Here is a 26,422-nt window from a genome sequence, read left to right as displayed (position 1 = left end):
CCTTGCTCTTCAATACTCTAAAGAGGTCTTGTGCAGCAGATGTACCCACTGCAACACATCTCTTGATCTCTGGACTGCTGCTTTCACGAGCACTGATTGTGGATCCAAGAAAGACAGAATCCTTGTAAACTTCACTTTTCTTCTTCTTCTTCTTCTTCTTCTTCTTCTTCTTCTTCTTCTTCTTCTTCTTCTTCTTCTTCTTCTTCTTCTTCTTCTTCTTCTATGACCATCCTACTGAGGGCTCTTATATCTCTTACAACAATCCATACATCAATTATATCAAGCATATTTGTATATATGTTGCCACCATTATTTTCTAAACATTTATATTCTATTTGAGCCCTTTGTATTAGCTCCTCTTTGACACCCGCCCCCCATGACCCCTTGATAAATTCTATATTATTATTACTTTCATATGTTACACCAACCACTGTCTGCCTTCCCCCATGGTTTCTTCCCTCCTCTCCCCGCCCCCAACTTCCCCCTCCCCTCCTGGTATCACTACTCTCATTTCTATACCTGGGGGGTTCATCTGACCTAGATTCCATGTGTCCTGAGCTCTTATCTGTACCTGTGTACTTGATCTGGTATAGACCACAGTGAAAGGCACTTTTATCTATTTATCATGATGTTACCTATTGATCCAGCTATGAGGATTTTGGTCTTCCTTACATTGAGGTATAATACATACCGAAGGCTACAATCCTTGATCTTCATCAGCAAATACTTCAATTCCTCCTCACTTTCAGCAAGGAAAATTGTGTCACCGACAGACCATAGGTTGTTAATATGCCTTCCTCCAATCCCAATGCCACATTCTTCTTCATGTAATCCTACCAGCTTCTCAGGTGATTTGCTCAGCATGTCGATTCAGCATGTATGGTGAGAGGATACAACCCTGAGGCACACCTTTTCTGATTTTAAACCAAGCAGAATTCCCTTGTTCTGTTTGCACACCTGCCTCTGGATCCATGTACAAGTCCCACAAAAGCAAAGTGAAGGGTTTTCGAATCTCCATTTTTCTCAAGGTTATCCACTTCTTATGGTCCACACAGTTGAATGCCTTTGCATAGCCAAGGAAACATAAGTACACACCTTTCTGGTATTGTCTGCTTTCAGCCACGATCTATCTGACATCAGATTAGACATGATAGATTGTCCATTCACTTAAACTGAGAATCTGATGAATAAGCCCAATCAGTTCTTTTTAATGGGCACCTGCTCTGCTCAAGACACCTATACCTTAACTAAACTTTCAGTGCCAAGTGACGGCCCTCTGGGCTTCCACAGCATGTGGCTCAATCTCTATCTGCTATTTTCAAACCTCCTCCTACTGCACAATATCTTCACACTCAGAATATGACCTTGCTCCACTTCATAGAGAAAATGAATTGCATTGTCTTCTATCATTTCTACAAACATCGCTTAAATGCCGCCAATAATTTCCTCCTTCTCTCTCATTACAAGCATAAGAGAGCAAGCCCTCACCCATGTGCTTAACTCTATCCTTGTCCAACTTCTCAGACGCCGCTGTCTACTCTGTTTTCCACCCCTTGCAGTATTCCAGTTTCCCCCATCAACACTTCACCATGCTCAAAAGAGGGTTATCTTTCCAAAACAAAACCAAATCTCCACCAATCCCTTCCAGTCAGCCTCCGATCTCTCACCAGTGTTCACAAACAGACTTCCTGAATATATTATCTCTTTTTGTGTACCTAACTCAGGGCCCTAGGACTTCTTAGGTGGTGTGCTTGCTTACGCATTCAGCTGCTAACCAAATGGTGGGCAGTATCAGTTCACTCAGAGGTCCTGTGACAAAAAGTACTGGCAACTGGCTTCTGGCAAACTCTATAGAGCACAGCCAGTGAACAGTCTACGGAGCACAGTTCTACTCTGGCATGCATGGGGTTACCATGAGCAAGCGTCAACGCAATCACCACTGTATTTTTGTTTTGTCTTATGCAGGCCTCTGAGTCTGAATCGACTTGATGGCAGTGAACTTGGTTTCGGCAGCTAACTTCAGTCTCGTTTCCATATCTACTGCATCACTGAAACTGCCCTGGCTAACGTGGGGCTCAGTTCCTTCTCGTTAAGATTTGGAGCCCATCTTGCATTGCTCTCTGCAGTCCTTGGCACTCACTCTCTTCCTCCCTGCCGACTAGAATGGTCTTTCCCTTTCTTTTCAGGGACCCATGCCCTCAAGTTGTTCTCCTGTCTTCTTCCTTCCATGCCCAAGCTCCTTTGTAAGCTCACTTTCTCTTTCCAGTTCATGGGGGTTAGTGTTGTGTACACTCATTCTTTACCAGCCCCGCTCACCCTCGTTTTTCCTACCCCGTTGCATTTATCCATATTCCTGGTTTAAGTAACTCTATGTCTGGCAGCTTAAGGCTTCCATTTAATGATCTTCAGTTCCAACCAATTCTGTCATCTTTGTCCAAAGCGATCTATCTACAAGACAGCTCCATTCAGATGTCCCATCGGTATCTCACACTGCATTTTCACAATGAAACGTATCATGTGTCTGAAGGTTCATGCCACACAATGAGTCCCCCTGTCTTCATTCAAAAAAAAAAAAAAGCACAAATATCAATGGACTTGACCAAGCCAGGCAGCGCAGCACTTTAACAGCTTGATGCTTTACCAAGTCTCTGGTTTCATGCAGGCATCTTTAGGAACATTTCCTGGACCCCAGATCCTGGATGAGGTAACCTTTTGTCCTCTGTGCTTTCAGCATCCCTGTACGTCCCCTTGGTCCTTGCTGCACTCTATGATGATTGCTTCGTCACACTTTTGCTTGCCTTGTGGACAAGGATGATGTCCAACCCACTATCAAGCCATTTTATGATCTAGTACAGCAGCTGGGTATAATGGGGTAGTCACCCAAACCATACATGTGGGATGAAGATTACTGACACCAAATGCAGTGGGAAATGGGTGACAAAACTAAAAATAAATTGAAGGCAGAGAACCTTCTCTAAAACGACAGCTCCAATGCTTGTCTGAGGAATCTATTAAAAATACAGATTCCCTGGTCCAATCCAAGTTGCACTGCATTGTGGTCTCTGGAAAGAGCCCGGGAATCAATATTTATAACAAAGGCTCATTATCAGGTGAGCTTGAGGGTCTCTGATCTGAAAGGACTTTCATTCTACTTGGTGCATTAGGAAAGAGAGAAATAGATATGGCACAGCTAAATGAAGACTGGGCATGTTTTTTTAAATGGTGGGTGAAATAATATAGCCATGAGCACAGTATGGTATCTGCCATGAATGTGGCAACGCCATCAAGGAAGTGTAAATCCATGTTTTGGGAAGATAACCTTTGTTTTGCCGTCACGATGCCATGATGGAACGAAGAGTACACATTCTCTGGTGATTCCCATTAAACGAAATGTCTTCATATTTGAAAATAGTATTGTTTTCCAATTTTTCCAACTGCAGCCCGATATGAGCCAAATTGAGAAATACAATCTGTCATTTTTTGGAAAGGATTTCATTATTAGACGCAAGGTAAACTAATGTCTAAGGGAACTCAATTCACAGTTCCATTATTACAAGTCCTGTGCAGAGTTCTTGAACTGACTCTGCTTTTCCTCCGTGACTTTTTTTTCACCTAGCCTTGAGCCACTGAGCTGGCAGCCAAACTAATCCCAACACTGTCACCCGACTCGTTTGTCACCAAAGCTCTCCGGAGACAATCATGTTTCTGAATGCTGAAAGGAGTGTCTGTCATTATCCCTGGTCCCCAACAAATCCAATCCTATACCATTGTTTGATAATAAGTCAGAAAAAAAAAAAAGAAAATGAGCAGGGAAATTACCCGAGAAATTATCCCCCTGAATAAGACTATTGAGAGCAAAAATGGTCATCTCTGAGCCTTGAACTATTCTGAACCAATCTCCCAAATATTGGATGGAGAACAGGCAGGCTTGATAGCAGTTGAAAATGGAAAGAGTCTCCCAATTTCAGGGTTTCAAATGTGGCAACAGTGTGATGTAGCTGTTAAAACAAAAACGCTAGCGTGACAGTCACCCTCTGCTCTCTTGCTGGGGATTTGTCTCCACTTGGGGATGTTACAAAAAACAGCATTTTTATTTGGGAGGGAGGTTGTATTGAACGTCCTAAGTTTCTCTCCAATTCCAAACTTCTGTGAATTTTATAAGGCTGATTTCAGGAGACCCTCTGATATAACTCACCGACATGGCATGAGGTTTTTACCACCAATAATTGTTGAATTTCAGATGACCGGGTTTGACCCAAGGGACATCCAAACCTATGCCTTGCTTTCTTTAGGGCAGTGCCACCGGGCACTCCAGCCTATAGCATGCAAGGCAGAGTACCTTGATCCGTGCGGCCATCGTGAAGGGTGGAAATGGGGAGTCCCGGGCCTGTGTACGGAAGAAAAGCAAACATAGGGCTCATTTTAAAATACGTCTGAAACAAGAACTGCTGATTTGTGATGAGTATCAAACTCAAATACACCGTTTAATCCCAAAATACATTTAAACATGCGACATCAGGACCCAACCAAAGACCAGATGTGAGCGCTCATTGCCTGTGCGCTTCTCCAAGAGTGACCCTGAACAGCGCGTTGCATGTTGGGATGCTCACCACGGGTCACCAAGCCCTGCGAGGGAGCGCGATGAGGCTGTCTGTCTTCTCTCCTAAAGATTTCCCATCTCCCAAACCCACTGGGTCAGTTCCACTCAGTTCTATAGGGTCGCTGTCGCAGTTAGAATCGACTGGATGGCAATGAGTTTGAGTGTAAGAATTACACAAATAAATCCATGAAGCCGCAGTGGCAAGTGGTCCGGGAAGATGCCATGCTGCATTAGGGAAACATTAGTTATGTCTTTACTGTCAAATAACCTTCCCCAGGACCCATGCTGTGTCTTCAAAGAATAGTTTTATTGGCCTATACTTAACATATTATCCAATTTAATCATTCCATCAGATTAAGAAGAGCTGTGTGATCCTCACCACGATTAATTTCAGAACATTCCTTCCTGTCCTCATTCTCACTAACTCCTCATTTCCCTCTCTCTATTTGCCTGCCTTGCCCCTAGTCAATTACTGATCCAGTTCTACCTACCCTGGAGCTCATATACATGAAAATCATACAGAATACTCACAGGAAGCAAACAAACAGCAACCCCATGCCATGTCCCCCCAAAACAAGGACCATGCAAAATATAGAAAAACCTCACAGAAAAGGAAGCAAAACATGTTAAAAACTGTAACAACTTTAAAATGGGTCAAAAGGGAGATCAAATGACACGGTATTAACATTTTGGCTTCTCGGTTTAATGTTCAGTACTTTTTGGTAGGGAAAATCCAACACCTTTTATTTCATGTAGCTAATACGGCCAGCCACCCCCCATACTGTGGTGGCTTGTGTGCTGCTCTAACGCTAGAAGCTATACCACGGATATTTCAAATACCAAAAGGGACTCCCAGGGTGGGCGGGATGCATCTGAATTGAGAGACTAAGACAGACTAGGAAGACAGGCTTGGTCACCCCCCCTCTGAAAAGCTAATGGTCACAAGAGAACATTGTTGCACATAGTACTGAAAGATGAAACCACCGAGTGGTGATGAGGATGGCACAGGACTAGGTAACTTTGTGATCTCTTAGACTTAAGTTCATCATGTATTAGGGTCCACTTGGCAGCAACTAGCAAAAACAAATGCAGGAAAAAAATATGCATATTCACATATGCTGTGGAGGGCACGCCCCCAAGGAACACTCAGATGAAGGTTTGTGTGTCAAAAGTTTCTCAGGAGGGGCTGCTGGGATGAATAAGTGTGGGGCTAGGGGAGGAGATGGAATGAAGTACAGTCATAAGAGAGACCTCAGACAACCTTTTGGGGAGCTGTGCTCTGGGGTGGTGTTACAGAGTTGTCTAAAGTTGGAGCAACTTTCACTCCAGTCTGGAGCAGTCGTTGAATGCGGCAAGAACTGGGGCAAGCTCCATCGAACAGGTAGGGAAAAAAGTGATTGAGGCCTGAAGGTGAGGAGCCCTAGTGGTATAGTGGTTACCTGTTCAGTTGCCATCCACATGGTTGGCAGTTTGAAACCAGCAGCAGCTCCACGGGAAAAAGACTGGCCTTTCTATTCTTGTGCACATTACTGTCTCAGAAACCCACGGGGGGTCGCTCTGAGTTAGCAGTGAGTTTGGTTTCAGTCCTGAAGGTTACAGAGCTGGGTGACACACCAGGGTCTACACCCTATGCAAATACAATATTCGGATTTTAAGTGTCCAAACCGGCTTCACTCCATCCCTGAACCTTTTAAAACTTTTTATTGTGAATTAGGTGAAGGTGTATAGAGCGCATCATCAGTTTTACACTCGCCCATTCATACATACTTTGTTTCACGTCATTGATTACAATCCCCATCGTGTGACATTATTTATCCCACCTTTTTCTTGTGGTTTCTGTTTCCATTCCTCCTTTTATCCTAATCCTTCTAAACGTTGTTCTTGAGTAAATGTGCCCCGGTTGCTCTTCCGTGGCTGATTATCGAAGGTCCTAACATCATCCTGGTGTTACTGTTTCTCTTACAGAACCACCCACTTGCTTGGCTGAAAATGGATCTCTGGAGTGAATTACTTTTCAGACCTCTTCCCTGACTAAAGGCTATATAGTCTCAAGCATTTCATCAGAGTCTATGTGACCAGTAAAACTGATATTTCTTAAGATTGTTATTTTTATTCCAAATTTTTCTCCCACTCTCTCCAAGATCTAATCCAATCATGTTTAGAACTGTTGGCAGTGGCCACTGGGTACTATCTAGTTCTTACGGTCTCAAGAGTTGTAGCATACTTGTGTTCACGTGACCTACTTTAAGTCATTGGACTACTTGTTTCCATGTATCTTCAGTTTTCTTTACTCTCCTCGGCTCCAGACAGGAAGAAACCACTAGTAGGACCTTAAATGGTCACTCACAAACTTTGAAGATCTCAACCGATACTCCCCAAAGATGTAGGACACTATCTTGTGGACTATGTTAAGTCGGTGCACACTGGTGTCCCTCGAGACCACAGTCCTGAGCCTGCAGGTCCAGCAACTTATTCTCTTAAGGTGTTCAGTTATGGCTAAGAAAAAACTGACCATTTAAATGTGATTTATAAATAATTAAATCCTAAGTTTATTTTCTTGATTTGTAAAATAATACCCAGGAGGAAGAATAAATTTGTTCAGGTAGTTACAGAGTTCAAAGCAACAACAATTGCAATTGTAGGTAAACGTTCATTGGGCACTCCGGGTGCTTCGATGCCTCCTTCTGAGTGGAGGAGGAGATGTGATAACACTATGCCTGGTTCCACACAAACAGGGAAATTGCTTTTGGGGCAAGCTCTAGAAAAATATCTGGAGTATCAATACCTCCATCAGCCTGCAGAGAACACGCCTTTTAATCTGGTCCTCAGTATTACAAGGGTGACAATGTCATACCCCATAGGGGCCCTGTGACTGTCTACTCATATCCACGTCAGGGTACGTCATCCGAATTCCTCCCGGTTGAACTAATAGGAAACCATGAACACAGCCCTTACAAGTGATAAAGTCAACATTTTGAGCTTCGTTTGCCAGCCTCTCGCAGTCTGGCTGAATCTATCTAAACTTAGCTTGGAGGCCTGGGCTGCTATGTGGTAGGCCTCTCAAAAACCAGTATCCTCTTCTTGTTGAGTGTCCGAATTTGATAGATTTTAATCAACTATTTTAATTTCGATCCATTTTTCTTTAAAGTTTAAAAAAGTGATCAGCATACTTATTACTACTACTACTATTAAATTATTATTTTGGTCTGAATGTAAGGACTTGACATATGGATTTGACTGCATAGACTTCTAGTCCATCGACCTGTGCTCTGTGGCAGTGCCCTGGTAGTGGACATGGATCTGTCTTTAGTCCTTTTACGGCGAGACTGATTCATGACAGGCCACTGTCACACAAACACCTGAGGGCCAGGCCTTGATGGGTTAGCATAAATCATCCAGATCTTTCCATCCGGTATTGTTTTCATTCCACCAACTTCATTAACATGATTTTCCCAGGTTTCATCCTATAACTGGGGATTTATTCACCCCCCACCCCCACCAAGAGTTTGAAGTTACATAACGAGGCTTACTCTTCATCCTAAAGGGAAAGATTTCAAGGTTTTTCCTATGATGGCGCAGTGACTCATTTTACTGGAGCTTCAAAAACACCAGATGATGTGGGGCTTCCCACACAGGATATTTTTTGCTAAATGGGAAATTACCATACTGCTGAGGAAGAGGGAGTGGTGGAAAAGTCAGGCGATTCAAGTGCTGGAAGGGACTCCTCCATCAACTTTTGATCATAGCTTAGCGGCTTGTTGAGTTCTTACCTCTTAGGTAAGCATTAGCGCTCAAGTAGCAGAAGGCCAAAGTTACCTAAAATAGGGTGTCGTGCATTGAGAACATTCAAGCATTAAACAGATACAGAATGAGTATAAATATAAATATGCATGGATGCAATTGTAGAGTCACCAATTTCATTATCTTCAAATATCTCAACATGGAATGAGTTTTTTTCTTACCAGTATCATTCAGAGACATTAATTATGTGTCTCATGTTGTGCTGCCATCGCTACTATCTGGTTACAATTTCTACAAGGGAGCGTGTTTTGGGGGAGACCCTGTGAAAAGCAGCAAGGCTCTGGTGTTCTCTAGCGTCTCTGCTCATTTGGAAAACAGGTCTTCTCTACTAAGCATTGGCCATTCCTTACCTCACGAGTACCAAGATGAAAGAAACCAGCTGCTGCCTTCCAGAAAAGAAGGAACAACAGATGTTGTGGTTGGGTCAGTGACACTAAGGATCAACAGATGACTGAGTGTGGCTGGGTCAGTGACACTATTTACCGGGGATGGAAGTTTGCATTACTGGCATGCAAGATACTGGATTAATCCACAGCTTGAAATGAACAGCACTGAACATAATTTAATGAATGCCTTGAAAGGTCAGAATCAGCACATATCACCAGATACGATAACCTCTCAACATTTGACAAATGCCTCTGACCAGACATTTTACGAAAATATTGCAGTCAACTGACTTCTTGAGACGCCTTGGGTCAGCGTGCTTGTTAATTTCCATGTGGTCCAGTATGTCAGGGTGGCCTCTGTTCTGCGTAGCAAAGGGAGTCACTGATGCTCTAGTTGTTCCTTTGGCTCCATGCCTCTCTGGGAACTGACATTCGAAACGGAAAAGCAGCATGCACTCTGTAGCTCTCATCCTGTCAAGGACATTCCCTCCACTCCCATGGAAACTCATGGATTAACCCAAAAAACAGGGCAGAAAATGGAAAACTACAGTTTGCCAAGTCAGTTTTCCCAATGGTTCTGATGACTACTGAGATCCTAATATCTCTCATTGATTTACTGATCACCCAACTTCATCTTTTTTTTGCTTGTCAAATTATCAAGATATAGATGCATTGTTCTTTGAAAAATAAATTATTTACATAAAACTCTCACTGCCATTGTATCAATTTTGACTCAACTCAACACTACAGGAAAAAAAATAATTCCTGCCCTTGTTGAGTTTCCAAGACTGCAAACCTTGATGGGAGTCGAGAGCTTCAGTGGAGAGGCTGGTGGTTGCAGACTGTGATCTTGTGCCCCATACATAACCCACTAAAAGCCACCAGGGATACGTTGGCATAGAAAGTATGTACTAAATGAATGCTTAGTTTAGTCAGAAAATGTCACGTATATTTTATTACTTAGACTTTTTAAAAAAATTAAATGAATTGCTTAGGTTTTCTGATTTTAGAAAATGCATGCTGTTGTTGGCAGTCATCTACTCGGCCCGACACATCCCACACCTATGTGCACTCCCAGCCGTGGGCGTTCCTCACAATCTCAATGTGCTTGAGTCCATTGTTATCAGTACATCTTACTGTGAGTCTTCCTCTTTATTTGCTAATCTTTTATTTTACCAAGCAGGCTGTCCTTCTGTAGAGGTCGGTGCCTCCTGAAAACAGCCTCTTTTCAAAGGAGCATTCTGGCTGTACTTCTTCCAATACAGATTTGCTGATTCTTCTGGCAGTCCATGATATATTCAATATTCTTCACCAGCATCATGTTTCAAAGGCATCCATTCTCTTGTTATCTTTATTCATTGTCCAGTTTTTACATACAAATGAGTGATTGAAAATCATCATGGCTTGGGTCAGGTACATCTATGTTTTCAAAGTGACATCCATTTAACACTTTAAAGAGATTTATTTTACAGTATATTTGTCCAATGCAACATATTATTTAATTTCCTGGTGGCTGCTTCCATTGTCATTTATTGTGAATTCAAGTAAAATGAAATCCTTGAAAATCCTTATCACGCTGTTGTCTATTGGTCCACTTGTGGGATTTTTGTTTTCTTTATGTGGAGATGTAATCCGTATTGAAGACTGGAGTCTTCGATCTTCATCAGTAAGTGATCCAAGTCCTCTTACTGGATTATTTGCTCCACATACAGATTGACTAAGTCCAGTGAGAGGATACAGCCCCAATACACATCTTTCTTGAGTTTAACTCCATGCTATCCACTTGTTTTGTTCAAACAGTTGCCTTTTAGTCCATGCATAGGATCTGTAGGAGCACCTTCAAGGGTGCAAGAACACCCATTCTTTGAAATATTGTTCATATTTTGTTATGATCCACACAGTCGAATGTCTATGTATACTCTGTATAGTTAATAACATACTGGTAAACATTTTTAGATGTTCTCTTTTTAGTCAAAAATCCATCTGATACCATCAGTGATAACCTTGGTCCCAGTGGTATTTCCTTGTGGATGTACTGCTGCAACTGCTTTTTATCTTCAACAAAACCTTGCTTTCACACCACATTAATGCCATTTACCATTATTTTAAAATTCTGTTGTACCACATTTTGGGGGAAGAGACACAGATATGGATCTCTTCTAGTTGGTTGGGTAGGTAGCTGCCTTCCAAATTTCATGCCATCCACGAGTGAGCATACTGGATGCTAAAGGGTCTGGTGCTGCAGAAGAATCATAGGAATGCTAACTACAGGGTCAGTGGCTCAATTCCACCAGCTGTCTGGTGAGGTTTTGAGTTCTGGTAAACCCTGTAAAGGGTTGCTATGTGGGAGGCAAAGGGAATTTATAGAGGTCCAGATAAAGACATGCACATATGCAAATATATTTATATACGAGGAAGAGGAAGTAGATCTATGTGCATATATTTATAGGTTTAGTATTAGGGTAGCAGAAGGACATTGGGCCTCCACTCAAGTACTCCCTAAATGCAAGAATACTTTCTGCTATTAAATTGGCATTCTATAATGCTCACCTTCCTGACACAACCTCTGAAGACAAAACGGGTGAATAAGCAAATGTGGTGAAGAAAGCTGATGGTGCCCGGCTATCGAGTGACACAGCATCTGGGGTCTTAAAAGCTTGATGGTAAACAGCAGCCATGTAGTTCAGAAGCAACAAAGCCCACATGGAAGAAGCACACCAGCCTGTGTAATCACAAGGTGCTGAAGGGATCAGTTATCAGGCATCAAAGAACAAAAAATCATATCATTGTTTGTTTACCTCCATGATACGATCCCTGAAGACAAATGGGTGCATAAGCAAATGTGGCAAAGAAAGCGGATGGTGCCGGCTATAAGAAGATATAGAGTCTGGGCTCTTAAAGGCTTGAAGGTAAACAAGCAGCCATCTAGCTCAGAAGCAACAAAGTCCACATGGAATAAGCATACCAGCCTGTGCGATCACAAGGTGTCGAAGAGATCAGGCATCATCAGAACAAAAAATCTTATCATAGTGAATGAGGGGTGGGGGGGTGCGGAGTAGAGACCCAAAGCCCATTTGTAGGCCACTGGAGAACCCCTTGAAGAGAGGTCTCGGGGAGGAGCCGAACCAGCCCAGGTGTGATGCAGCAATGATGAAAAATACAACTTTCCTCTAGTTCCTAAATGCTCCCCCCACCACCACCACCACCATCATGATCCAAATTCTACCTTGAAATTCTGGATAGAGCAGAGGATGTACACTGGTACAGACAGGAACTGGAAACAAGGGAATCCAGGGCCAATGATCCCTTCAGGACTAGTGGTGTGAGTGGTGATACTGGGAGCATAGAAGCAGGGTGGGTTAGAAAGGGGGAACCAATTACAAGGGTCTACGTGTGACCTCTTCCCTGGGGGGAGGGACAGCAGAGGGGTGGATGAGGGGAGGCGTCAGACAGGGCAAGATATGACAAAGTAATCATTTATAAATTATCAAGGGTTCGTGAGGGAGGGGAGAATAGGGAGGGAGGGGGGAAATGAGGACCTGATGCCAGGCGCTTAAGTGGAGAGCAAATGTTTTGAGAATGATGAGGGCGATGAATGTATAAATGCGCTTTACACAATTGATGTGTGTATGGATTGTGATGGGAGTTGTGTGAGCCCCTGATAAAACGATTCAAGGGAAAAAAAGGGTAGCTATGAGTCAGAATCTACTCTGTGGCAGTGGGTTTGTTCTTCGGTGATTGAAACTAGTGTTCAAAGCAACATCGTTTCCCAAAGGATCCCAGGTTTGAAAGCATCATTCTGTCCCACGGTTGTAGGTGTCTGATGTGTCTCCAGGCAATTGGGGCTGACATTTAGCAGCCAATACTCCTTTTGATGACGATTTTTGGATTCTGCTATATCTGAATGTGTTAGATAGTGTTTGCAGGAGACATCATGGTACTGTGGGACTTCGTAACCGAGGGCATGGCTTTAATCTACAGGCTGGTGCTCACATCTTGATTCTACTGCTTACCAGCAGTGTAGACCTTTGGCACGTTTCTGACTCTTTTCCTCCAGTTAAAATGGGGCTAACAATACCTGCCTCTCTTCCTTTAAGTGCTCTGCTGAACCCATTGCCGTCAAGTCTACTCTGACCCATACGAAACCTTGGTAAAGATTCCCAGACTGCACATCGTCACTGAAGCAGACAATCTCATCCTTCTCCTTGCAGTTAGCAGGCTGAAGCTTATCGCACAGCACCACCAGGGCACCTTTTCAAATACCTAGTAGATGCAAATAGTTAATGTACTTGACTTCTAACAGCAAGGCTGAGGTATGAGTCGACTCAGAGACATCTCGGAAGAAAGATATGGAGAACAACTCTAGAAAAATCACCTAATGAAATCCCTGTGCAGGACAGGTCTATACACGTGGCGTGAGTAAATTCCACAGCAACTCTTGTAAAACTCTTTCATTTTTATCTGTAAGAATTGCATAAGCTAATGTAGACAACTGGCATCCATTGCCATCAAGTGGATTCTGACTCAGGGAAACATGATGGGTATTAGAGGAGAACTGTGCTCCATCGGGTTGTCGGTGGTTGATTTTCAGAAGTAGATCTCTAGCCCTTTCTTCTCATACATCACTGGATGGACTCAATTCTCCAACCTTTCAGTTAGCCATTGAGGGCATTACACTATTTGCATTACCCAGGGCCACCAAACCCGAAGACTCCTACAAATATTAAATGCTAGTACCGAAGATTCAGAGTGTGGTGACAAGATTAGTGACAGTGCCACTGGAGATGGTCGTGCTTGTGTTGGGTTCAGTACCTACCATAGCAGATGAGTGCATAGTACTTGGCGTAGTCGCTGAATGTTGCTGTGTAATATTGGCACCTTTCTTTCCTTAGATGGCAAGTAATGCATTTCTTGCTTGGAGGATAGCCTCCAATGCTAATTCTAGAGAGAAATGAAAATAAAACTAAGCTGAAAATTTGAAATTATATTTATCAAAACACAAACACTATGTAAAGTGACAAATTTACATATTGACATCAAACCCACTCAAATTTCCTACTGCCAATGCCACTTATAATGTTTTGATGAAGTCTGAGATTTGATCCATCTCTGCTTGAATAGACATAAACCTTCTTGGGCTTCCCTGGGGTGGGCGAAATAGCCAACACCTCAAATGGCCCTGAGGGCGTCACCTACATTCAACCAGCTAATGGGGATGCCACAGGTTTCTGTCTTCTCATCTCTCTTTGTCTGTCTCATGCTTCTGGATGTCCTTTTGTCTGTCTCATGCTTCTGGATGTCCTGTGCCCTTTATTCCTCCTGGTTAGAACTTTGGTTCATGGAAGCACAGCCTGGGTATGCATCTTTGCTGCATCCCTTCACAAGCTGATCCGTGCCTACCTCCCTGGCCCCTCACTATCTCCAGCAGAGTTTTTGAAATGGATCATTTTCACACACACACACACACACACACACACACATTTCTGGTCATAAATCCAAACATGAAAAATCAGAATCACATTTAGGGGAGATGTTCTAATCTTCTAATCTTTCTAGATTAGATTATAAGAAGGTTCTGGTCGTGCAATTAATGCGCTCAGCTGCTAACTGAAAGATGGAGTTTTGAGTCCATGTAAAGGAATCTTGGAAGAGAGACCTGGAGACCATCTACTACAGATAGCTAACAAATGCATGCTAAATGAACGAATGGCCTCAATTATCTCTAAGCTTGCTGTGCGACTTCAAACCATGTTCATATCAGTATTAGACTTTCTTGGCTCTTCCTTTTGCAACAGACAAACAAATTGGCTGGCCAGCAATTGTGGGTGGGGAGGACCATTTACATTTTCATACTCATATGTTATACAATATCCTCTGGGTGTTTAATTTTAACCCATGAATAATTTTTATTACATCTCTGGCTTTAAAAAATCATTTTACACATCCTATAAACTCTGATGTATTTTTATTCAAGTATCAACATAGAAGAGAATTAATTACCTATAGATATTTCTTCTTCCAGGATAGCCTTCAAATTCATTGCTAGAATAAAACCTGAAAAACACACTCAGAAGTTATTAAGGAAGCATTGGTGATTAAATGATCCAGTCAAACCAGTGGCTGATGAGTTGAATCTGACTCATGGGAATCCTAACAGACAAGATAAATTGCCCATAAACTTTGCCAGGCTGCAAATCTTTATGGAAACAGATGGCCACGCCTTTCTACCATGGAGCAGCTGAGGGGCTCAAACTGGTGACCTTCCAGTTAGGTGCTGCGTTCTTCACCACTGTGACATCAGGACTCGAATGAAACGATCGAATCACTAATCCTAGCTTCCTTTTTCCTTTGGAAAACAACCATCTTGAGCTGGCCAACAGTTTTTGATTGTATATTTTTACTCTGATATGGTTCAAACATCTGAATATTTTACCTTCACCCACAAAACATTTTTATTACATTTATTTCTACTCTTCTGTGAGTTCAACTGAATATCACAAAATAGCTCTCTTGCTTTGTTTTCCCCAGAGATAGCATAACAGGGTGTGAAATGTCTAGAATAACCAAGGTGTGGTTACCAGCTTTTAATTCTCAGTCCTACTGGGCAAAGCCCAGGTCATATTGCCTCGCTGACGTAAAAACTTGTTATTCTCAAGTAAAAGGAAAGGCAACAGAATACAATTCATTCCAAGTATGAAATTTCTCTTCTGATCTATCATCTTCTTACATGTCTGATCATCGCTTCACTTACCGTTCCCACATCAACTCAAGGCTTCCTGTAACTAAGACTGCTCAGTCTCTTTCCCAGAGAGCTACCTGTAATTTTGTTTGTGTTTTGCCATCACAGGTTCCTGATTCTCTTCATATCTATAATGTGCAACAAAATCCACCTTCCCTTGTTCTTTTCCATTTCCCACCCAGATCCAGTAATTTGCCAGTCTCACTAAATCTCTATGTGGGATTTCCCATCTCTTCCTTATTCTCTTGCATTTAAGGAGTATTTTATTTATATTTCAGTAACTGCTTTGTATCAAGCACTCAGATAAATGCTAAAAATGTCATAAGAAGGCATTGTTTTGTCCTCTAGAAGTTGATGCTCCATTGCCAATTTTTTTTAGGCCTCTATCACCTTAAGCCAAGGTTATGACCATTACTGGGTTGTGCTTGCCTGCAGCCACCTTCACTTTCTAAATACATTGTGCCTGAGAATTCTCTTCCCTTTTTTCATCTTGTCTTTCTTACTCCTCAGGGATCTCGATGTCCCTAATAGAACCTCCAACTCTGTTTGCTCACTAGGAATATAATCAAATAAATTGGCAACGGGTTTCAGACAGGGTTCCCTTCAATTGCCATGAACAAATCATCTCAGATTTAATCCTAGATGGAGGGCAGATCATGAGCACTGAGAGTCCCCTTGGATTTAAACTTCATTAACAATGAGGGGAAGCAGCTGGATACACTCTGGATAAGAGAGTTTTCATCAAAAATGACTATTTTTAGAAGGACTAGTTGCATACAACAGACTTGAACAGGAAGAAAGCAGCCCTAGGGTAAGGTTCATAATAACAGTTATAGAGTGTTCTGGATTAGAATCCTGTCATATAAATAACTTGTGGTCTTGGATAAATTTCTTAATTCTCTGAGTCATAGTTGTCTCATCTGAAAGCCTGGTGTAATCATGTCTACTTCATGGTATCTGATGTACAGTAGTTTATCAATAAATGATAGTTGTAGATACTTATTTTGTACTGGTATAACAGTGAATTACTATAAATAATTACCATGCTGAAGCATCAAGTTTGTCTTCAGAGCCAGTTATTATTTTAAGGAGTTTATTCTTTGTATGAAAGTAAAAGAGTGACCACCTACTAAATCAGTGGTTCTCAACCTTCTCAATGACGTCACCCTTTCATACAGCTCCTCATGTTGTGGTGACCCCCAACTATAAAACTATTTTCATTGCTACTGCATAATTGTAATTTTTTGATTGTTATAACTTATAATGTAAATATCTGACATGCAGGATGTGTTTTCATTGTTACAAATTGAACATAATTAAAGCATAGATTAATCACAAAATAATATGTAATTATATATTGTGAAATATTTATTTCTAGCTACAAATAAATGAAATTTTGTCTTGAAGCATGGTGTAGCATGGGTAACAGTCTTCACACCGGGTACTCGAATGTGGGCGTATCTGCATGTGGGTGGACCTGTCTAGAGATGGATAGAGGAGCAGTGTCTCAGTTCCTAAAGCTGTCGGAAATATGTGTTTTCTGAAAGTCTTAGGCAACCCCTGTGGAAGGGTCAGGTGACCCATGTGAAAGGGTTGTTCAACCAATAAAGGGGTCACAACTCACAAGTTGCGAACCGATGTACTAAACGTCCTTTCCAAAAGGAAATAAGATTGACTATCCATTAAAGAATGTGTTATCTTAATTAAATTATACTACAGAGTCAGTGTAAACAAAAATGCTCTTCACTAAGCGAGGTGGTGCAGTATCATTTGCTCGTCCAGCAGTGCTAATTAAAGCCTGAATGGTACATCATGCAGTACTTACAGTGAATCCTGTGTTACTCTGAATATATATATGGCCTCCCACTTGCCACTTGTAATTTGAATAGCATTTTCCTATAAAAAGACAAGCATTATGTTGTGTGAAGCTCAGCGTTATTTGAGCAACCCCAAGTGAATGATCTTTAAAGAGATAAATCTTGGAAGGAACATACCACAGTGTCTTTGATATAGTGAATATGTTTGTAGCCGTCCTTGTCGCTCAATATTTTGTAGTATGAAATGGCATCATAACCAAAAACTGGTGTCGAAACAAAGAACTGAAAGAAATGAACGGAGCTTACATTGGTTCAAAAGAAAAGGTGCACGAGAATAGCAGCTTACCACTATGTGTACACAGACTGCCTTGTCCGCTTACCTGCCACTGCTCATTTGGGGAATTCTGTTATCATCAGACAGGTGACTTTTCTAGTTACTCCGCCAGGCATTTGTGTATTCCTGGATTTATGCAATCTGATTGATATAATGTTAATCCTTGAGTTTGTGTTTGTTAAGCAAGAGTTAAAGGAATCGCAGGTGAATGTTGATATTTAACCAGGGCAAATTTCAAAATTTTGATAGGGGACCAAAAATGTGACTCACATTAAGCTTAAAAATTTTTTTTTTCACATTAAGCTTTATAAGCACTGTAATTCTTGACTTATCTGATGCCAAGGCCCTAAATCAAATACAAGGAAGGCATCTTAAAAAATAATTACCTGGAATCACAGATTTCATGGGAAGACGGGTTTTCTAGAGGTTGAGAGAAAAGTACTTCCAAAGTGGGGGTTACTCCGAAATTCGGAGCAGACCTCACTGCCTTTCTTTGACTTCTCCGAGGATGCCCTCTGGACACTTCCCAGAGCTACCTAACCACCGCAGGGGCCCAGGAGCTGCAGCTGCAGCGTGTCCTGGAACATAGCAAGCTACATTTCAATATTCCGCATGGCATGGATGAGCGAAACCCTGCAAACCAAACGAGGTAGTGTCTATTTCTCCCATCAAATAAATCATTAATTGCTTTATGTTTGCTGCTGTCTGTCCTGGTAACTCAGGACCTAAAACAAAAAAGGGCAGTAAAGTGGTGGGAGAATAGCAGGCAAGAATCCAAGAGTAGCTCTCTTTCAAGGGGACCTCCAAATGACAGTGAGCCCAGACCTTCAACTCCTTTCAATCTTCACCAAGCAAAAACACCAGTGGCTTTTAGTTACTAAAGGCTTGCTGACACTCAGTATGGACATGCGCTTGAGCAGGAAGCAAGCTGCAAAGTGATTACAGCCTCTTTCCTAATAACACTATACATAATCTGATACATGTTGCCTTATTTAACACATTGATGATTGTGACCCTTAAAGTGATCATGATTGCATGATAATAAGAGGCAACTTATTTAATGTCGTGTCTGTAGTGACCTCTGAAAATTCATGTCCATCTGAAACCTCAGAATGTTGGCTTAATTGGAAGTAAGGTTTTTATAGATAGAACCAGTGTGACCATGGAGATGAGATCAGACTGGTTTAGGACGGGCTCTACATACAAAGACTGATGTCCTTTTAAGAAGAAGAGAGGACATACAGGGAGACAGGGAGGAAAGTAGAGATTGGAATGATGCAACTAAATATTGGGAAGCACTAAGGATTGTTGGGAGTGACCAGAAACTGAAAAGAGGTGAAGAAAGACTCTTTCCTAGGACTTTAGGAAGGAGAATGACCCTATAGACCTCTTGCTTTTGGACTTCCAGATTCGAAACTGTGGTCGAATAAACTGCTATTGCTTGAAGACATTCAGTTTGTGATAATTTGTCATGACAGTCCTAGAAAAACTAGTACGGTGTCATAAACCTCATAACATTGGTATCTTAAACAAAATGGAAATTACGATAACGAGAAACTGCCACCTCCTTACATAAATCCCTTACTAGGTTCATGAATAATAAAAACAGCCTCAGTCAGATTATTTTGTATATTGAAGCTCAGGCCTCTAAGTAAAACTAGGCAAAATTGAGAGCTCAGAGGCTCAAGCCTGTGGTTGCTATTAGGTGCTATTGAGTCAGTTCTGACTCAGTGATTCAATGTAAAACAGAAACACTGCCGAGCCCTGCGCCATCCTCGCAATTGTTCCAGTGTTTGAGCCCACAGATGTAGCCATTGTGTTGGTTTGTCTCATCAAATACCTTCCTCTTTTTTGCTACTCCTCCATTTTACCAAGCATGATGTCCTTTTCCAGGGACTGGTTTTGACTGATAACATGTCCAGAGTTGGTGAAACTCAGTCTCACCATGCTGGCCTCTAAGAAGCATCTCTCTGTCCTTCCAAGACAGATACGTGTTCTTTTAGCAGTCCATGGTCCTTTCAATAGGCTCTGCCAACATCGCAATTTGCTCTATATACTCAAGTATAAGCCAAGATTTTCAGCATATTTTTAATGAAATTGGGTGCCTTGGCTGATATTCAGGTCGGCATATACTCGAGTACATATGGTACATGATCTTTTTCAGTTTTCCTTATTCAATGTGCAACTTTCACCTGTATATGAGGCGATTGAAAATACCACAGTGTATGTGGCTCAGGTGAATCTTCATCTTCATAGTAATACCCTTGCTCTTAAACTTTACAGAGATCGTGGGCAGCAGACTCACCGAATGCAATGCGTCGTTTGAGCTCAGACTGTTGCTTCCATGAGCATTGATGGCGCTCTTCAAGGAAGATGAAATCTTGACAACTTCAATCTTTTCTATGTTTAGCATGATATTCCCTATTGGTCTAGTTGTGAAATTTTTGGGTTTTTTTTCCCACAGTAATTTGTGATCCATAATGAAGGCTACAATCCTTGAACTTCATCAGCAAGTACTTCAAGTTCTCCTCACTTTCAGCAAGCAAGGATGTGTCATCTACATATCACAGTTTGTTTAATAAGCCTTCCTCCAAATCCTGATGCCACATTCTTCTTTATACAATCCAGTTTCTCTTATTCTTTAGTAACGATACAGGTTGAATAAGTATAGTGAGAGGATTCAACCCTGACACACACATGTCCTGATTTTTAACCATGCAATATTTCCTTGGTCTGTTTGCACAAGTGTCTATGATCCATGTACAGGTTCCCCAGAGCACAATAGAGTATTCTGGAATTTCTATTCTTTTCAAGACTACCCTTAGGTTGTTTGACTCACAGAGACAAATGTCTATGCATAGTCAATGAAACACAAGTAAATAATTTTCTGGAATTCCCTGCTTTGGGCCAAGATCCAGCTGACATCAGATGTCCCTTGTTCCACGTCCTCATCTAAATCAGACTTGAACTTCTGACAGTCATAGTGCTGCAACCGTTGTTGGATGATCTTCAGCAAAATTTTATTTGCATTTGATATCAGTGATATTGTTCTATAATGTGAGCATTCTGTTGGTCACTTTTCTTTGGAATGGGTACAAATATGTATCACTCCTAGTCAGTTAGCCAAGTAGTTTTCTTCCAGGACAAAGTGGGAGAGTTTGCTCTACCTGACTTTGGCACTTATTATATGGCCACAGTAGTCAAAACAGTGTGGTACTGGTATAACGACAGATATTCAGACCAATGGAAAAGAGCTGAAAACTCAGAAGTAAGATCATCAGCATACGGACAGTTGATTTTTGATAAGAGCCCCCAAAATATCAAATGGGAAGCGGATGCACTCTTCAATAAGTGGTGCTGGAAAAATGGATATCTACCTGAAGAAAAATGAAACAGGAACCTTATCTCATTCCATGTACAAGAGTAAACTCAAGATGGATCATAGACTTTGAGGTAAAATCCCAAACTATTAGGATCATCAATGAGGGAATTGGGGCAAACCTGAGAACCTTGGCACTGGGAATACATAGACTATCAGAAATAGGGAAGGATACAAATCCATAGGAGTCACAAATTGACAAGTGGGATATACTGAAGATAAATCACCTGTGTGCAACGAAATAATTCACCAAGAGAGTAAAAAGAGAGTCCACCGACTGGGAAAACATCTTGAGCAATGACACATCAGACAAAGGCCTTATTACTAAAATCTACAATACTTTGCAAGCTTACAATAAGAAAAAAAAGCTAACTGTCCACTAAGGAAGTGGGCAAAGGACCTAAACAGAAGTTTCACAGGGGTAGAAATCCAAATGGCCAATAAACATATGAGAAAATGTTCCAAATCATTAGCCATAAGAAAAATGCAAATTAAAACAACAATACAAAACAATTATGAGATATCACCTAACACCCTCAAAGACAGCCCAACTCAAAAAATCAGAAAGTAACAAGTGTTGGAGGGGCTGTGGGGAGACAGGAACTCTCATCCATTGCTGGTGGACATGTAGGCATGTAAAGCCACTATGGAAATTAATCTGGCGATATCTAAAACAGATGGAAATTGAGCTACCATATGACCCAACAATCCCCCTGCTGGGCATATACCCAGAAGAGACAAGAAACAAACCATGACCTGACATCTGTGCTCCAATGTTCATCACAGCAAAATTCACAATTGCAAGGAGTTGGAAACAACCCACATTTCCATCAACAGACGAATGGATCAAAAAACTGGTGTGTGTGTGTGTGTGTGTGTATACATATACACACACACACACACATTGGAGTAATATGCATCTCTAAAAAGCAGTGATGAACGCATGAAGCACATTGCCACATGGGAAGAACTGGAGGAAATCATGCTAAGTGAAGTAAGCCAAGTACAAAAGGACAAGTACAACATAAGTCCACTGAAGTAAACTTAAAAAACAAAAACGGGGAATAGGGGAAAAGCTACTATACACATATATCCCTGGGGTGAGGTCCAGCAACTATGGCAATCCAGGGATACATATGGCAGCCAATTAAATAAGAAGGGAAAGAAAGAGGGGAAAAAAAGACACAGGTAGTGGGGGAACAGAGAGCCCTAACCCACCCAAGGGAAGGTATTATTTATCTCTTCACAAGAGAGGGAGAGACCAGGCTTCCACCTGATGAGTCAAGATGTGAATACAACATAGCAGCGTGTATCAGGGAACCAATAGAGAGGTCTGCGGGGTCGGCCCCAATCCAAACTATGGGGACAACCCCCACCCCACTCCTACCCCCCACAGAAGAATGTACTTCAGAGGACTTCACTGGGGCTACAGCTTGGGGATAAGGGTGTGTCTGATTAGAGCCCACAAGGCAAACGAAAGGAATGGAGAGCAAGGAGAGGACATCCTGGCCCACCAAGCCTGGAGGACGATGTTCCTGCTTGGAGCAGACAATGCACGGGGAGGACCGTTGGGCCAGCCCCAATGCATGGGCTCCACCACCATGGTCCCTCATTGAACCATGGTGCTGTGGGGGACAGCACTGCAGACACAGTGGGAATAGTGCATGGTCTGTGAGGCACTGAGCACATGCAGCAGAGCCGCAGGGGAGCAGAGTGATGAAATCCCTGGGGAATACCAAAAACAGACTTTGGAGGCAGAGTTTGACACCCCATCAGACTTGACTGGAAAACTTGCAAAGGCCAACAAACAGACCTTGAACTTATTTATAGGATTTTCCATTTTTGTCCGTGGCTTTCTTTTTGTTATTGTTCTTTTGTTGTTGTTATTATTTTGTTGGTTTTGACTTCCTTTGTTGTTGTTTGCTTTACCTGGATTTTGCACTTATTAGTTTATCTGCATGTCTATCTAGATAATATTGGCAGGATAAATAATTCGGAGATGAAAAGAACAGGACCAATGATTCCAAGGGGATACGGAGGTTGGAGAAAGGAACGGGTGGGGAGGAAACCAACCCAGGGGCAAGGGAACAACAAGTGAACTAAAGTCGATGGAAGGAAGGTAGTAGGATGCCTAGTGGGGCTTAATCAAGGGCAATGTAGCAACGAGGAATTACTAAACCCGAATGAAGGCCGAACATGATGGTGGGCCAAGAGGAAAGTAAAAGGATGTAGAGGACAGAACCGAAGACAAAGGGCATTTATAGAAGCCTAAATACAGGCATGTACTTATGTAAATATATATATATGTATACATATATCTATAAAGAGAGGCGAATAGAAGTATGTAGTCATATCTATATGCTAAGTATTAAGGTTGCAGATGAACATTGGGCCTCAACTCAAGTACTCCCTCAACACAAGAATATTTGTTCTAATATACTGGCATTCTGTGATGCTCACCTTCCTGACACAATCTCTGAAGACAAAACGGATACATACGCAAATGTGGTGAAGAAAGCTGATGGTACTCGGCTATTAAAAGATATAGCATCTGGGGTCTTAAAGGTTTGAAGATAAACAAGCGGCCATATAGCTGAGAAGCAACAAAGCCCACATGGAAGAAGCACACCAGCATGTGTGATCATGAGGTTTCAATGGGATCAGGTATCAGACATCTAAGACCCACAACAAAATCATACCCAATGTGAATTGGGGGGTGGTGGGGGGCATGGAGTGGAGAACCAATGCCCATCTGTAGACAATTGAACATCCCCCTCTGCTATGAGAGACAAAACTGACTCTAAGTTGTCTTCATCACAAACAGAGAGACTTACGGTCACAAAATATTTTATGCTGCCATGGATTAAAAAAAAACTCCATTCTGGCAGTTCTTTTAAAGATATTTCTTAAAGTTATTGTTTTTTCTTTCTAGTTTAAAATGTAAACATTTGTTTTTATTAAAATTTTGAAAACAGTGCACAACATTATTTTTTTTAATCAGTCAAGTAGGAAGAATATTTCTGCTAAGTACAGACTTAACGTCTCCCCTGCCATCGAACATATGTAACACAGGGAACTTAGAAGAGCCGTTGGGCAGGGGAAAGTCAGTGTGGAATATCTATATCTATGCTCACATTGCCACAGCCATGTCCAAAGTGTCTTCCATACAAAGTGCTTCTTCACAGTGAACCACAACTATAACGTAGAGAAGCACAAAATGAGGCGATTGTCATCAGTTTTTACAAGGGCCTTTGCAGTTTGCTTTATCATGCTTAGACTTTCTAATAAATGGTGTATGGATCTATGAAGGGCAAAAGCCAAGTAAAATATTTCTTCTTGTAGATAATAATATTTGCCACTGTGTAATATTTTGTCATAGTTGGTATGTGCTCTACCACTTTAAGTCTGAAGCCCAAAGGGAACTCACATTCAGTCAGAAGTATAGTTTCACAAACAGTAAGTAAAACGTTAATTTTTTTCTGAACCAAGGGGTCCTGCCAACAACCTAAGGGAAGTGTCATATTTTGTTTAACTATTTTTAGATAATTAAAGTGCAGTTTTGGAATCTAAACTTTATGTTTTTACTGTTTTTACTTATACAATTTTAAGGAATTAAACACTAAATATTTACAATTTTTTGTTAGTTTACCAACTCTTCCTTTCTAGCTCTTTTCTATAGGGCAAAAAAGCCATTAAAGTTTTTTATTTATTTATAAAAGTATTCTGTTGTTTCTGTGAAGGATATATATAACACAACATACCAATTCAATCATTTCTACGTATATAATTATTTCAGTGACTGTTCAAGTTGTGTAACTATTCTCATCCTGCAGCAAAACGATTTAAAGTGAATTTGCTATTAATTTTCTGATAAACTTCTAAAGAATAAGTTTAGTTATCCTTTGTGTACCACAGTGTTGGAGGGAAAAGTATGAACTAAGAATTCTCAGGAAGCCTGCTTGCAAGTTTTATGTCTGTAGCTAACCGATGAGTTACTTTTGTCAAGTCATTTAATCTCATTTTTTTTCTAATTCCTGGGTGATATTTGAATATCTTTTTCAGTTTGAACCAATTTGATAAATTAGTTGATAAATTCTAAGGGAACTACTTCTCTAAAATTGTTTTTAATATTTATACTATGACTTGCTGTTTTCTTAAATATCATATGCTTGTACAAACATCCAAAACCAGATATTTGTTTCTATATAGCTTCTGGTTAATTTCATGGTCATTCATTTTAATATAGGTCAAAGGAAGCTACACAAGTTACTCTGGCATATGAGTGATGACTGTATAAAGCAGTCGCCTGGCTTTGCCAAAGACATGTCAGAACTTATGATATCTAATGAATGGCCCCTTCATACCAGTCACCTTGGGAGGGCGTGAGCTTGTTACTCACAGCAATCATTGCTCAGAATTGTTGACAATTCCCTCTCTGGAACTCAGAAGCCTTGCTGACTATTGGATAAATCTTAGGAAATTGAAGTCAGTGGATTAGAAAAATAATTTTTTCCAAATGGATTTTAAGACCACAGACATTAAAATGATCTAGCATGAAATCACATGTCCCAGATAAATAACTCATTTATTCATTCGAGCTAGTTCTGCATAATTTGCTGTGTACTGCAGAAAATTAAAGAAGATATACACAGGGATGGGTTTTCTAGGAAATCATAGTAATGAAATTAAAAGATAATGTAATTTTATCACAAATATTTGAAGCCCCCTTATATGCCCACACTGGTGGTTTTTTAAAAGACTGTTCTGCCGCCTTAGAAGGCAGTGAATTAATCACTTTATTCATTCATGCAGCTCATATCCACTGAGAATGTGGGGCTGGTGTCATATAGATCTTAAAGATGAATAAAATACAACTGTCGACCTGAGGCTACTTACAAACAGGGATTTCCAAAGCTGCATCTGAAAAATTATCAGTGTTTTGAGCACTGGAAGCATTTTCAGAATAAATGTGTACGGATCCCCATGGTAATACCTTAGAGAGAGCTGCTTGCTATCATCACTGACTTATTTGTAAAATTACACCATTCATAGGATTTATAGTAGCACTAGTTGGATTACAATGGAAAATACAACTGAAATAAGTTTTCGATCACTTTTACTTTCCAGTATTATTTACTCAAAAATGTTTGCAATGGGATGGAATGAGTAGAGGAATTTTCCCTTTCTTCAGGTTTTCACATACTGTTCTAGGAAATACCTTCCTAGAAGGTAGCATTCTGATTTGTCAAGAATCCAGAAAACTTAGAGAAGCCTATTTATTTATTGCATATTGCTAACTTTTCCTTGGTTATTTAGAATGGTGCATTCAAAGAGGACTATCTTGAATTCTCCTTGTGTTGTGCATC

At 41.1% G+C, this 26,422-nt stretch overlaps 1 protein-coding gene across 2 annotated transcripts in view; it reads right to left on the bottom strand.

The window, feature by feature from the left end:
• FAP (fibroblast activation protein alpha) overlaps positions 1-26,422 on the bottom strand; it is a 103,316-nt gene that overhangs the window by 25,011 nt on the left and 51,883 nt on the right. For both annotated transcript variants that reach the window (XM_075529537.1, XM_075529536.1), the window contains exons 13-17: positions 17,521-17,625; positions 17,352-17,422; positions 14,788-14,841; positions 13,604-13,728; positions 4,340-4,387 (exon numbers count right to left, since the gene is read on the bottom strand). In XM_075529537.1, coding sequence (XP_075385652.1) covers positions 4,340-4,387; positions 13,604-13,728; positions 14,788-14,841; positions 17,352-17,422; positions 17,521-17,625 — 403 coding nt within the window. The remainder of the gene's footprint in view (positions 1-4,339; positions 4,388-13,603; positions 13,729-14,787; positions 14,842-17,351; positions 17,423-17,520; positions 17,626-26,422) is intronic.

This window comes from Tenrec ecaudatus, chromosome 13 (assembly GCF_050624435.1).
Source record: "Tenrec ecaudatus isolate mTenEca1 chromosome 13, mTenEca1.hap1, whole genome shotgun sequence".
NCBI lineage: Eukaryota > Metazoa > Chordata > Mammalia > Afrosoricida > Tenrecidae > Tenrec > Tenrec ecaudatus.
The sequence above is the reverse complement of the archived record's forward strand: the minus strand, read 5'-3'. Positions and strand labels throughout refer to the sequence as shown.